The sequence below is a fragment of the Lemur catta genome, chromosome 8, assembly GCF_020740605.2.
Source record: "Lemur catta isolate mLemCat1 chromosome 8, mLemCat1.pri, whole genome shotgun sequence".
NCBI classification, from domain to species: Eukaryota; Metazoa; Chordata; class Mammalia; order Primates; family Lemuridae; genus Lemur; species Lemur catta.
Window position 1 is genome coordinate 34,971,959 of NC_059135.1, and position 15,043 is coordinate 34,987,001.

The 15,043-nt window shown below is 39.6% G+C and overlaps 1 protein-coding gene across 1 annotated transcript in view; it reads left to right on the forward strand.

Annotated features, from left to right (window-relative positions):
• The first annotated feature begins 6,052 nt into the window (after positions 1–6,052).
• Positions 6,053–15,043, forward strand: part of STK17B (serine/threonine kinase 17b) — a 29,718-nt gene continuing 20,727 nt past the window's right edge. Inside the window, exons 1-2 of the mRNA XM_045558980.1 lie at positions 6,053–6,141; positions 13,504–13,669. Of these exons, the coding sequence (XP_045414936.1) occupies positions 13,548–13,669 (122 nt within the window). The 5' untranslated portion in view covers positions 6,053–6,141; positions 13,504–13,547. The remainder of the gene's footprint in view (positions 6,142–13,503; positions 13,670–15,043) is intronic.

The following is a 15,043-nucleotide window of genomic DNA, read 5'->3' on the forward strand; positions in this document are numbered from 1 at the left end:
GAAAATATAGCACTTTAACTCACAGGACTATATGAGGATTAGATAAATCAACACAAGCAGCACATCTAGAACAGTACCAGGCTCATTATTTATGAGCTGGTGTTACTATGTACACTACCGGGCAGGTATATTCTCATCACCGTTTTACAGGTGAAAAAAACAGAGGCACAGAGATTTTCTAACCTGCTTAGGGTCTCACAGCTAATAAATTACAGAATCACTCTGTCGTAAACTGCGACCTTTAAAGGGTTTCAGAACAGCTCTGAACTTATTTCTTTTTCTGTTAAAATGAAGCTATGAAATGCTGCTCTATAAATCCAAAGCAAAGGCTAACTACTAAAAAGACTCAAGAATGCTTTGAATATTCACAATGTCAGGGATACTGTGATAATCAGTAACAGCACCATTTCCCACATTACCTAAACTTTTATGCCATGAAAGGGTTCAACTAGTGGAGTAGATTGGCCTTCTCAATGCTCATGCTGTCACTTGAAACCAACTGAGGCAAAGATCAGTCCTAGCAAGGGAGTTGGTAGAGGTTAAATGTTAGTGCTGCCGTATCTACACTTGTTACTGCCTGTTGTGGGAAGACTCATGCAGTGAATACTATGTCTTACCTTCCCTGTGCTCTGGAGAACATGACACCAGGTCATGATTCAGGGTACACGCAGTAGATAGAGGAAGTTTCTTAGCAAAGTGAAAAGGGAGGAGATTTGCTGGGCAGAGCTAGTAGGCATTATTTACTCAAATCAAATAAATGACCATTTAAAACCCTACGTTTATTTCTTTGCTCCACTCAATATCTACTTCCCTTTAAACACTAGTGACTAATTTCTTATCTCACACAGCCCCCTGGACTTCACCACTTGTTGACCTTTGAGCTTCATTTTGAACCCAGGTGCCTCCGACAAGCAGATCCTGAAAGGGAAAGCAGTCTCCTGCCCCCTCCCTTGCCTCACCAGGAACTTCGCCATATTTTTTCCCAATGATCCCTCCTAGCATCAATCATAAGATTTGAGGGCAATCAAAAGTATCTTTTAAAGTCATTTGACAAATAGTTATGTGGGACCTACAATGTCTCAAGCGTTTTGCTGGTCACAGGGGCAGTAGTGAGCCAGACATATGCAGTGCTTCTCTCGGGGAGCCTGGTAAATAACAACACTGGTAAATAACAGCAGCTTGTACAAACCAAGGGTTTACTCCTGACGGGCACTGTGCTTCGGTCCCACTATCACATTTAAATCTCACAGAGGCAGATTTCTCATCCCCATAATATGGGTGAGAAAACCAAGGATCGCCCAGTCACACAGTGAGGAATGGGCAGAGCTGGGACTTGAATGCAGGTCTGTCTGATGATGCCACACACTTCAGTTTCTACTGAGTATTTTGGTTTGCAAATATAGAGGATTCTCTGAAGCGCAACCTTAAACAAAGTGTGGTAGACAGCTGGAACAGGACAGCTGCAGACAGAAGAATGTGGCCGGATGCTCTGGGGGCGGGCAGGATCCAAGCAGAGGAAGCGGTGACAGGTTGACGTAAGAAGGACTGACAGATTAAATCACCTAGACTTCAAACCACAGTGCAAGGAGATACCTTAAATATTGTAGGGCATACTTTTATCAGGTTGTGAAAATGCAATTAGGATACAGGTTTTCTTTCTCTTGCCCATATCATTTAAGTGATCATTCAAGCAAATTTAAAAAGCATTTTTCCCCTGAAGTATGTTTGTTGTGTAAGCAGGTAAAAATATCTCAGGATTAAGAATCAGTATACCTAAATTATTGTTCAGATATGCACCCACTAGTTCAGGTGTGTGATCTTTTTCAAGTCCCTTAACTTCTCTTTCTAGGTTTTTTCCTTTCAAAAACAAGGGATGGGTTACTGAACCTTAAGGATTTTGAAGTTTGAAACTGCTCTGATGCTATGATTTATTGGAAACCTATGTTGTTTCTAGTTCTACATTAAACAATTTGAAGCTTAAACACAATTAGAAGGTACTTCTCCGGCCCTTTAGAACTGTGCTACCCAATACAGTAGCCACCAACTGCGTGTGGCTATGAAACACTTGAAATGTGGCTAGTGTGACTGAATCTTAAATTTTAATTAAATTTAAGAAACTGATACTGTATTTAGTTGTCAAAAAACTTTTAATATGTTCCAAACAACTTAGGGATATGAATCTGCTTTTCAAGGGCAAATTTTGTGAAATCTAAATACAGATCAAGTGTTTCCGATGAAAATTTGGCATCTGCGTTGGGATGTGCTACAAGTATAAAATACATACCAGACTTAAGACAATATAAAAAGGAAGTAAAATATCTCAATCATTTTCATATTTATTATATGTTGAAGTGACAATGTTTGGAATATATTGGGTTAAATGCAATATATTGTTAAAATTAATTTTATCTGTTCTTAATTTTTAAAATGTAGCTACCAGAACATTTCAAATTACAAATATGTATGGTATTTCTTTTGGACAGTTTTCAAGGGTTATGCTCTATAAACTGTCGTTGGTGGGTGGATTGACACACTGGCCCTCGTCAATCATGGGTGTTTCGGAGAAAACTGTGTCACCCTTTGAGGAAGACACTTGTACCAGTCTGAGTCATTACTCTCATCAGGAAAGACTTGTCCCAATTACTTTTGCTGACAGGATTTGCTTCAAGAGAGCCAGGGGATGTAAGGGCTCCTAGAGTCTTTCTGGTTCTCAGTGCTTCCAGAACTGGCATGTGCGGTGGCACCATGGATAAACACACTGTGACATCTCCATCTGAGTACACCCAGCACTCCCACCTCCAGAGATCTGTTTGGAGGAACCTGTCTCCATTCAATATGAGTCCCCCTGTTGGGTGCAGATTTGAGCCATGTCCTCAAAGCTGTTAGCTTTATTTGTGCCTGGCTACCTTTAGCCTGACCACAGGTTTCTGGTTTACTCAGTTGTAGGGCGAGAATACTGCTTGTTTTGCTCTTTTGACATGGATTGAACTGTACGATCTTGACAGAAAAAATAACTGGTAAGGCTTTCTTCAGAAGGAGGGTGTGTCAGTGGCAGGAGTTTTGAGTTTGGGGCCTTCTTCTGTGTGTAAAATTCTACCCTCCTTCTCTGTGTCCATAGGGAGTAAACATGAGATCAGGGAGAATTAACTTCTCTGTTCAGTATGTGGTCAGTATCTGGTGACTGACTTGGTTTGGGGAAGGTCACCTTCCCTGGACAGAATATAGTGGATATTGTGGCATGATCAGAAAGGATCACCAACCCTGGTCACGTGTGGTGATTCACTTGGAGTGACAAAGGAGGATGGCCAGCCCTACTCAGGGTGTGATGACTAACCTGCAGTGATCAGGGAGGACCGCTGCAGTAGTTTTCTCAGGCTACTATAACAAACACCACAGAGTGGGTGGCTTAAACAGCAGAAATCGACTGTGCCACAGTTGCAGGCTACAAGTCCTAGATCAAAGTTTCAGCAGGTTTAGTTTCTTCTGAGGCCTCTCTGCTTGCTTTGCAGATAGCCACTTTCTTGCTGTGTCCTCACATGGTTGTCCCTTAGTCTGTGTTGTCCATATCCCAAACTCCTCTTCTTATCAGGACACTAGTCATGTTGGATCAGGGCCAACCCATATTATCTCATTCTACCTTAATTACCCCTTTAAAGGCCCTATCTCCAAATACTGTCATGCTCCAAGGCACTGGGGGTTAGGGATTCAACATATGTATTGGGGGAGGACCAAATTCAGCCTGTAACAATCACTATCCCTGGTCAGTATGTAGCATTCAAGGACTGTCAGCTTAATGAACTGTGTAGTCAGAAGCAATGACCACAAAATGATCATCAGGTCACACAGGGATTTCCTCCTCAAGGGAATGAGAGTAAGAACATATACCTTTGACATGATTAGGAATGAGTTTAGGCTAATAAGGTGGAATGGCAGGATGTGTTGACTCCTGACTTTTCCCACAGGGCCACAGGTGGTACAGTTTCCTCCTCAACACCAGGAATTCCTTGTTACTTGAACCATCGTGCCTGAGACCAAGGAATTATAGTTGAATGTCCTTGGGATAGTGTGATAAATCCTAGTTGATGAGTCTGACACTAGGCACAAGGGTTAACAACCTGTTTAGGGTCATAAAAGAAACACATGGAACAAGTATAAGCCCTGGGCCAAGGAACACAGGGCAAAGAACTGATTGGACTGGGAGTAGAACGTAGAAATCAGTAAAGAGTTGTGATCTATGGAGAGAATAATCTTCTTAAAGTTGGAAATTAACAAACAGGTGCCAATGAAGAGGATGGTGAAAAGCTGGAGCCAAGGCAGAAGCAGGAAAATGCAAGACATGAAAAGATCCCTAGGGGGCTGGTTGGTTAGAGCAGAGGGAGCGTGACCAAGAGGACTTGTCTAAAGTGGTGATGGAGAAAGAAAAGTCTGTGTCTAGGTGTGAAGTGATGTGGGACTGGATTAATGACAGAGGGAAAGACAGATTGAGTGTGAAAAGATTGCTAAAAACTGGTGATTGATCAAATATTGAAATTAAGGAGGTCCAGAGTTAAATACACACACATCCCCCCAAAACCACCTCAATGATGTAATCCTGTGACCCCAAGAGGTTACTGGTTCCAGTGCTGGTGCTGAGACCTCTGGGTGCAGCACCTATGTTCATGAAAGAAAAGACAAGAACAGCCTCATTGGCTTATGGATTCTTAGACACCTAAAAAGTCAATTTCAGCATACAGTGTTTTTTACTTCCATCCTAACTTTAGGCTTCTCTAGAAGTTAGCAATTGTTAGCAACAAGACATTAGCTAGAAGGAAGCAATATTCTCCACCTGACAAGGCTTAAGGGATAGACACACTAAACTGGGAGGAGGCATCAGCGTAAGTAATGACAAACACACTTTGTTAAATGGCTACGATGCAGTCTATGCATTTACCTTGGGAAAAAATTCAGTGGAAGAGAAAACAGCCAGCCTGATGGAAATTTGCTTGGCTTAGTGGGATAGAACAAGAAACTTCCTCTGTTAAAGTCTTTTGAAAGCAATACGCCAATTCTACTTCCAGTATCTTTTCCAATAGTTTTCTACAATTATTGTAAATATATTCTGCAACCAATCCTGGATTTTATATATGAGTATATATATATATGCACACACACAATTCTATATATGTATGTATAGGTAATCTAGGATTATATACGTGAAACAATAGTGCCTCGCACAGAGCATTGAAATTTTTCATTGTCTTCAAGGGGCAACAGATCCTGAGCAAGTTGCAGACCTTCATCTTTTTCCTTAGCACCATATATGCAAAATCGGAAATTCATCCTATTCTGACTCTCCCTCCCTTGCCTTCAGTCAACGCCTCAGAAGGACACCATTTCCTAAAGCGGACTGTAGCAGAGGGGTCCAGGTTCCATAAATCCCCAAGTGATGCTGATACTCCGAGGAACCTCTGCCAAGTTGCAGCGAACTGGGCTCTCCACTTGCTGGGTAGGTTCAGGTCACAGGGAAGGTGACCGGGAAGATTCAGAAAACAGGTCTTTGTCAGGCACAGAAACCAATTTTGGTTCTTCCCTCTCTCCAGTCTCCGCATGTTCACACCTCGTGGACTGACCACTCTGAAGGTGGGAACGAGCGCACCCGGGTACACCGCCAGTCCCGCCCGCAGCCTCGGCAGCGCCGCCTCACGCGTCCCTCGCGGCAGCGGCCCGAGCGCCCCACCTGCCCCGGGCCACGCCCTCTCGCCGCTGGGCCCCGCCCCGCAGCACGCGCCGCGGCCGGCACCCCGCCCTCCCGCCCCGTGACAGACCCACCCTCCACGCGGGTTCTGATTGGCTTCCCCGACCCAGGGGGTGGGATCTAGCGAACGACACTGCCCCCAGTCGCGGCTGCAGTTTTCAAACCTCAACTGTAAGCTTCGGTCGTCTTCGCTACTACCGTAACCGGGAGTCACCTCGCTGGGGGCCAGGTCACAACTGTCGGCGCTTGTCCGGAAAAGTAAAAGTGGGTCTTGCCACACCCGGAGCTACCCGGCGCCTCTCCCGCCTAGAGCTAGAGAACGAGTCCTGTCGCGGCCACCGGCGTGGGGCGGGACCGGAGCCCCCTCTCAGGGGGCAGCCCCGAGAGAACCTGCAGCGGCCGGAGCGGTCAGTGCCCTGCGCCTCGCGTGTCCGCGGTCCTGCCGGGATTGGCGGGTGGGCTCCGGGCTGCGCCAGAACCCACTCCCTTTATCCTCGGTGCAGAGCCCCGGACGTGGGGAGGAGGGGTCCCGAGGAGGGGTCCAGGCGGTGCGGCCGGGTGCGGGCTCCCTTGGACCCCACGCCTGGCGGAGGTGGGCCGGACTCTGCCGCGCCTCAGGTGGCCCGACTGCTCCCGGCTCCTGTCCACATTCCGGCTGCAGTGCTGCTTCCCGGTTCCCACGGGTTGGGCGCGGGGGTGGCCGGTGGTCCTGCTGCCGCCCTTCGCACCCGGGGGGCGCGTCTGTGTGTCTGCGTGCGCGCCGTCGGCCTCCGGCCCGGCTCTCCGCGGGTCGCGCCACGCGGGGCCCCTTCCACGTCGCGGCCACATGGGTCCCTCGTCTGTCTCCGGAGTTCCCCGCTGTGGCGCGGGCCCAGGACGCGTTCACATCTGGACTCATGGACACGTCGTGCTCACAGCTGCCTTTGGTCCAGAGAAAGTTTGTGCTCATCTAATGGGAGCATTTTCAGTTACTGTTTGTGAACAGTTTTTTTAAAAATCAGTGAGCAGAGAACAGGCGAGTTGCAGCTGTTTCAGTGATTTTCAGCGATCTGATTCTATTTTGATGCCTTATAAGCCACTTAGTGTACACGACCCATCCTCAAACTGTACGGCTACAGGATTTTGACGTTTACCCAGGCTCTTTGTTTCACTGTAGGGAAGAACGCTTCATTTGTCTCTTATCCCTCTGAGAGGGGTAAGTAGAGACAAAGTTGAAAGAGACTTTATGGCAGCTGGTAGCTGGTATTAGTTCTAACTATCCGCCTGGACTAGAGGCACTCTGACATCAGTTTGCAGATTGGAAAAGAAAAGAAAAAATACATTTTTAAAATCCAACCACAATACTGGTCATATTTCAGTAATATTTAAACACATTAGGGTTGTGTGTCACATTCCCTGATTGTTTTGCCGAAGTAATGTTTACATCTGTGGTACTGATGATACGCTGAACCTTGCAGGGATGTTTGGTATGGTCTGGCCCCTTTAAGTTTCAAGTCTAGGAGAATGTGTGCGCTTGAGACAGCATAGTCTATAGGAATGACCGGTTAAGTGGCAGCGTATGAAACCTGCATTTTGAACGCCGAAGCACAGTTTTATTGAAGGAAAATATAATAAACCTACTTTCTCACTGATACACTGTTTTATAGTTTTATGGTGAACTGTCCAGAAGTAGTTTTCAACAAGTTCTGAAATGTTTGCTTTTTAAATATTAAACCATATAGCCATAGGATTGTGTATTTGGTCCATAGAAACAGTGCAAAAAGTTTTAGACCTTTCTTTTAGACCAACAGTCCTCCTTCTCTGAGCAGATGCTCAATTGAAAAAAAAAATTTCCAGTATTATAATAATTGTAGTTGTTATTAATAGCTTCTTTATTTTTGAGATATTCATTATACATTTTAGATCATTTTTCTAAAATATGGATTTAAAACTGAAGCAAAATATATTTGCTTACATGGCAACATGTTTTAAGTTGTAAAAGTAAAATTTCTGTATCATTTGAAGACTATTCTTTTGTGTGTGTGAATAGAATGGTTGCAGTGCTTCTTGGGATCGTGGAATAGTGAATTACAATTTAGTTAAGACAGAATCAGTTTTTAGTGGAGACTTGACTAAGTGATCACTGTGTCAGCATATGAATAACAAAATTTAAGAAGATACAGGCATTTTATAGTAGATGTTTCTAGTCAAATAATTTTATTTTTAAGCTTGCACTGACAGTGTTTTACTGGTGTTAAGTGAACATTTAAACATTTTAAAAGCTTTGTTTTGAAGCTGTTTGATAATTATATGGGAGAATTTCCTTATCAAAATTTACCTGTTTTAATCTTAGAGACTCGATTTAAAACCCAGAAATTAAGGAAATCAATTACTAACACTTTCACTTAATTCTTAAATTGTCTTAAAATTTTGTATATAGTATATTGTAGTGCATATTTCCTGTATGTAAAATTGGCAGGTAAGAATAGTACTTCTAGACTTGCTACTTTTGAAGGATATTGATTGTTTTATGTTTTGTTTTTTTTTAAGAAGTTCTTTTGTACTCTGTGGGCATTTATTTTGTCAGAAACATTAACAGTCATTTATATACTACCTTTACACATGGGGAAACGTCAGTTGTATTCAGTTGCTTTTACTTTCCATAACATTGATGACAAAATTCTGTGATTTTATTTTTAAGTATAGTTTATGTTCTATGATAGACTGTTATCAAAAAATCTCATTGAACATTTCAATTAAGAAGTGTTCTTAAAATTAAGCTACAGGCACATATTTTTATCTAAATATATTGTGATTGATGTTACAATTTTCAAGGCATGCTTTATTAAAAGTTTTTTCTTTGGTTATCTTTTTTCCGTAACATTTAATCTCAAACTTCAGTGCCATTTTGTTTGTTTATTTTTAAAGACAGGGTCTCACTCTGTGGCTCAGGCTGGAGTACAGTGGCATGATCACAGCTCACTGCAGCCTCGGACTCCGGGGCTCAGACAGTTCTCCTGCCTCAGCCTCTCAAGTAGCTGGGACAACAGGTGCAGGCCACTATGCCTGCCTAATTTTTTTATTTTTTCTAGAGACGACCTCTTATGCTGTTGCTTAGGCTGGTATTGAACTCCTGGCCTCAGTGATCCTCCTGCTTCAGCCTCCCAATGTGCTGGGATTACAGGCATGAGCCACTGTGCCTGGCCTTAAGTGCCATTTTAAACATGTAAATTAGTCAGTTGTTTTTAATATTTATATGGAACATATTTTGGCTCATCCCAGACCCTTTGCAACTACTCCAAAAGAGGGCGTAGTTATACTTTAAACATTGAAAATATTAAACAGTGAGATGGTAATTTCCTCTTTAATCCTTTAAGGAACAGATTCCATTTTACACTGTAATAGTTACTGAATAAACAGTACTTTGAGTGGTGCTATTAAGTAAACAATAATTTATTTTACAACAGAAACCTAATTTTCCATCTGATGAATGATAAGCACCATGTGTTTGTTGGCCTGCTGTATTTCCATTTTTCAGCGTCTTCTTATGTTGGTTCACAATTATTGGGTTTGATTCTTTTTCTGAAGGTGGTAAGAGACAGGCATTACAGTCTTGGCACAGAATCAGGCCTAGAGTTGTTGCCTGGCACTTCAGGCCTTGGATAGTGTATACTAGACTGGTTGGATTAAAGTCAGTTAGCTGACTTCTATTGAGATTTTCAGAGGAGTAAACTCATGAATTGTACTTTCTGTTCAATATTTAAAAAACAAACTAAAAACAAAACTAATATTCTGTTAGTAGAATACAAATAAGGAACATAATCTCTTCCTTAAAATTGAAAGTCATAATCCCCATCCCTATACCAATGCCTTTACTTCTAATCAATGACTAATGAAAAATGGATCCTTCTGCCACACCTGCAGAAAGTTCTTCCTTTACTTTTGCTGGATGGTAGGTAAATAAATCTCTAATCCCTGTTTCCTAGAGAAAACTTGTTAGCAGTAAATGCATATGTAGAAAAGAAGAGTTGCTTCTCAACAATCTCTGGCTTACTCTGCTTTCCATTGCCTTTCAAATTTACTTCATAAAAATCTAGATTTACCAATCCTTGATAGGACATGTATCTGAATTTCGGATTTTTGGTAGGTCTAAAAATAGTGATGTTTTTAACTGCAGTAAATATGTACATAAAAACAAGTGGCCGCATCATTTGGAAAGAGTGGTAAATACAAAATAAATGGGCCGTTGGCATTACATTACAATATATGATAAAATAATTTTATCTGTGTTTCCAGAGTTTGTGACTACCCTGTTTAGAACTGATAGAATGTTATGAAATAGATTTCAAATGGAGTGAGACATTGGTAATTTAGAATCAGTTATAGGTCCATGAATTATGGTAGAAGACAAGGAAAGGTCTGGGGATTGTTTGTTGGAGTTGAAGAGACTTTGGTGGGGAATTTAAGAAGATGCAAGAAGGAGAGACAGAGAGCTGGCTGTTAACTTTCATGTACTTTGTAAGAAGGGCCATCAGATTTTTGTGGAGGGTTTGGTGGGCAAAGGTGACATTCATGTTCTACTATATGCAAAACTGGCCAAAGAAGAGGAAATGGAAAAATATCTAGTCTCTAACAACTGGGTCAATTGCAGCAAATGGAAGGAAATGAACTTAAGAAATGCTGTATGGGTGTCTAAAGCTGTTTGTGTGATAGGTATATAATAGCAATAAGCAGATGAGCTTAGGGTTCAATTTTCAGAAATGTATTCTTTCTTTTTCTAAGTCTTTTATTCCAATATATTCAGAACCAGAGTTAAATGTATCACAATTCCAAAATGATTTTTGTAGTAACATATATTTTAAAAACTGCTGTTTGCCAAACAGTGTTTTCATCTACGCTGTTCTCAGCTACATCTACAGTCATGCAATTACCCTGGGCATATTCATCCATTATAATGACATGTGAGTGTAATAGAATTTGTTAGGGTAAAAAAATCAAACACAAGGCAATGTCCAACATTAGGAAATACTATTAAGCAAGTTGATTATTCATTTCAATTTCCTTTTTTAAAAAAATCTAAGCCCTTTTTCTTCCTAATATAACTAAATATTAATAATAGGCACTGCCAAACTTAATTTAGATTTAATTTAGTGTCTTTAGATATCACATTTTGTATTATTTTTAGAGGGGTTGCAGGATGAATCTGTTTTTTACAAGTGATACTAATGATAAAAGTATATGTTAAGGTTATAAATTGTTATATAGAATTATAACTATAATTTAATTCAGAATATTTCTATACAATATTAAAAAAGACATTAATTCATACTTAGAATTTACCCTAAATGCTTATATGATCTCTGCATAAAAACTGACCTATGATTTGGATAGTGAATATATGAGTGGAGAGAAAATGTTAAAGCCTTAAAAAACCTGAGCCATAATGGCCCTTAAACTTCAGGCTGACTAAACTCTTACCCTGTAAATAGATACCTTTTACTGTTGCAAATGTGTGAGTTTCTGCATTTAAGGTCTAGTTACAAATTCACAACCATCTTTCTTTTTTTCTGTAAAGGAAGAATTAATTAAATTAGTGGAATAACTAATAATATTTTAGGTTTTGTGGAGAAATCACAGCCATCTTTTTTACACAAAGGTGTACGTTTTTGTTGATTATTAAATTAGTACCTTCTTAGTATAGGTAACTTAAACACAGGAAATTATAAATACTGCTCATAATCTCACCACTCAAAATAACCACTGGTTAACATTTTGCCATAGTTCTCCAGGCTTTTTTTCTATTTCATTTATATTTTACTCCCAGAATTATTATATATAATATAATCATTCATCGTGTCATTCTACATGAGTTCAGCCTATTTTAATTTTTAAATCAATAGAGCTCTGAAAAAGTGATTCTGTCATCATCCATGCTTAGAGGTAGCAGAACCGAAGGACTGGGAAATGCAAAGTAAATCACAATAAAATTCCACTTCACCTTCATCACACTTAGAATAGCCAAATTAAAAGTCTGAATGGGTCAATTGTTGTCAAGGTAGTAATAAACCCTCCCATCTAGTGCTAGTGGGAGCATAAACTGGGAATGGAAAGAAGGGACCATGTTTATGTTTTATTTATTTTTAATTTAAACAAAATATGGCCAACCAATAAGATTTGGAAGACCAAGTGTTTTCTATGGTATTTGTATCCTTTCCCAAACATTTTAAATAATTAATTAAAAAAAAAAGCTGTATTGCCACAGACTAGGTGGTTTAACAGGAATTTATTTTCTCACAATTCTGGAAGCTAGAAATCTGAGATTAAGGTATCTGCAAGGGTTGGTTTCTCCTGAGGCTCTCTCCTTGGCTTGTAGATGGCTGTCTTCTCCCCGTGTCTTCGCATGCTCTTTCCTCAGTGTGTGTCTGTACCCTAATCTGTTCTTCGTATGAGGATACCAGTCATATTGGATTCGGGCCTACCTTAATGACCTCATCTTTGACTTAATTACATCTTTAAAGGCCCTATCTCCAAAGGCAGTCACATTCTGAGGGAACTGGGGGTTAGAATTTCAACATATGAATTTGGGAGAGGACACAATTCAGCATAACAGTAGTAAAGTTTAATTTAATTAAGGTCTCATAGCTGGTATGATGGATAAACAGAATTCAGACCCAAGTGTGTTTCAGTCCAAGTGTTATTTTCAGAGTGCTATACTGCTACCCTCAGGCCCTGGTTAGAGCTTTGTTTCCCTAAAGATCAAAGGATGTAGAGAAAACAATTTTACTGACATGAGAAAAAAACCAAGAAGAAAAAATATAGAAACTGAAAACATTGAACTCTAGTCACACCACTTATTTGCTAAATAGAATATTTGAACCTAGGAAGATAACAAGCAGTAGATGTTAAGTAGGAAATACAGGGAGGGGAAAAAATTGTAGAGAAGGAATAAACACCTAGGGGTTATTATAGGAGGGTGCTAGAAGAATAATACTTGATCTTGTCTTAGGTAGGCATAGCAATAAGTCAAAAGTGTCTTGAAATATATAGGCTGTGATTATTATTGAAAGTAGTTTTGATGTTAAAACTGAATGCATGTAAATACCACAAAGTTGCAGATAAATATGAGTTTCAGATATAGCTTAGAACTCCAGAATAAGGCCTTATGTATGGTCAATCACATATCCAAAAAAATTATTGAGCTCTTCATACATAGCAGGCTGTGTGCTAGATTCTGCCAAAAGAGAGGTTCTAAGACCTATGAGAGTTTCTGAATTTAGTATTGAAACGCAGCCAATCCATGGAACAAGTTCTATTTCTTGTAGTTGTTCACATGTCAATAATATAATTCACAATATGTGCATTCACCACCAAATTTCTTTGGCTGTGTGAAATTAAATTTAAAATGAATCATTACCTTGTTAAATTACCCAGTTATGTGAAAGTCACAACTTTAAATAATGAAAGTTTTCCAATAAAACTAAGTGATGGCTTGCATTAGAATTTATCACAACTATTTTTTAAAGAATTTGGGAGAATTTTTACAGTAATTTTACTCTGAAATGTAATCAGTAACTTTGTTCAAATGCTGTAGAGATGATACTAGTTTATGTATATGCTTTTTATTTTTTTCTTCTTGTGGATACAATGTGTTCTTTAAATCTTCTTTTTTTTTTTAAGTTGTAGCTTATAGCTATATTTGGAGCTTTATAATGTTTTGCGCATTCTGCCTGAGATAACATCTTTTTAAAATTACATTTGTGATATATTCTTTCTTCCCTTTTTTCAAATAGGTAAAAATAAGTGACTAAAGAAGCATATCTGGAAGTCATCTAACATGTCGAGAAGAAGATTTGATTGCCGAAGTATTTCAGGCTTGATAACTACAACTCCTCAAACTCCAATGAAAATGGAAAACTTTAATAATTACTATACACTTACATCTAAAGAGCTAGGAAGGTAAGGAAACTTTCTGATGTGTATGCTGTTTAAATTCAAATTTGGATTTCTGTTTCTGTAGTTCTATTAAACTCACTTTGAATCATTATTTAACAGTAATTAAGAAGGAAGTTATCATCTTTGTTGCTGTTCTCTAGAATCTAGTCTTAACTGACTTGAAAATCATATCTGTGGAGGGTTTAATGAACTTACACTCCCACTTAGCTTCAGAGTGCCTGATAGAAGGTCTTGGTTCTTATTTGAGTCTGTTCATGGGAAGAGGCAGCTTAGCGTAGTAGACTGTGGAGTCCAAGTCTGGGCTACACCATTTACTAGCTGTGTGATCTCAGTTAAATTACTGTACCTCTTAGTGTCGTAGTTTCCTCATCGAAAAGTGGTGGGGATGAAGATAATTGTATCTATCTTACATGATTGTTACAAAGATTAAGTTAGTTAATATTTGTAAAGTGTTTAGTACAGTGCCATGTAAATTTTTGTTAGATAAAATATTTTTTAAAATTCATAGGATATGCTGGGCTGAAAAAGGAAATAGGGAAATTCTCCCTCTTTCCATTCCTGAATTAAAAAGAATGAACTCATATTTGATAGTATAATTCTGTGTCGTAAAGAATGAATGTTCTTTTTTTTGTTGTTGAGACAGAGTCTCACTCTGTTGCCCAGGCTAGAGTGCCATTGGCGTCAGCCTAGCTCACAGTAACCTCAAACTCCCGGGCTCACTATCCTCCTGCCTCAGCCTCCCAGGTAGCTGGGACTACAGGCGTGTGCCACCATGCTCAGCTAATTTTTTCTATATATATTTTTAGTTGGCCAGATAATTTCTTTCTATTTTTAGTAGAGACGGGGTCTCACTCTTACTCAGGCTGGTCTCGAACTCCTGAGCTCAAACCATCTGCCTGCCTCAGCCTCCCAGAATGCTAGGATTACAGGCGTAAGCCACCGAGCCAGGCCTAAGAATGAATGTTCTATAAGTAAAATCGTACACAAATTCTGCTTTGGCTTAACCAAGGTGTAAATTCCTTAAGGCCAAGGAGTGACCTGATGTCATCAGACCATTTAGTACTACCACTTTAAATATAAGTCTTACATTTTTTGAGTGTTTTGCAGAATTTAAACTTTCAGGAGAACAATATTAATAATTCTAAATTATTTTATAAATAAGGTGCCATCATAAGCAACAATCATAAAGTTGAATCAGGTATACTTTTTAAAGTTTTAGATCAAAAACTCATGATAGAATTTGATTTAAACAAATTCAGATTACTAATATCCCATTTTCTAGTATCTTTATTGAAAGAGACCTAAGTAATATCTTTCTTCAAATTGATATGGGCTAATAAGTCACATGGTAAATATTGATATATGTAATCAATAGAC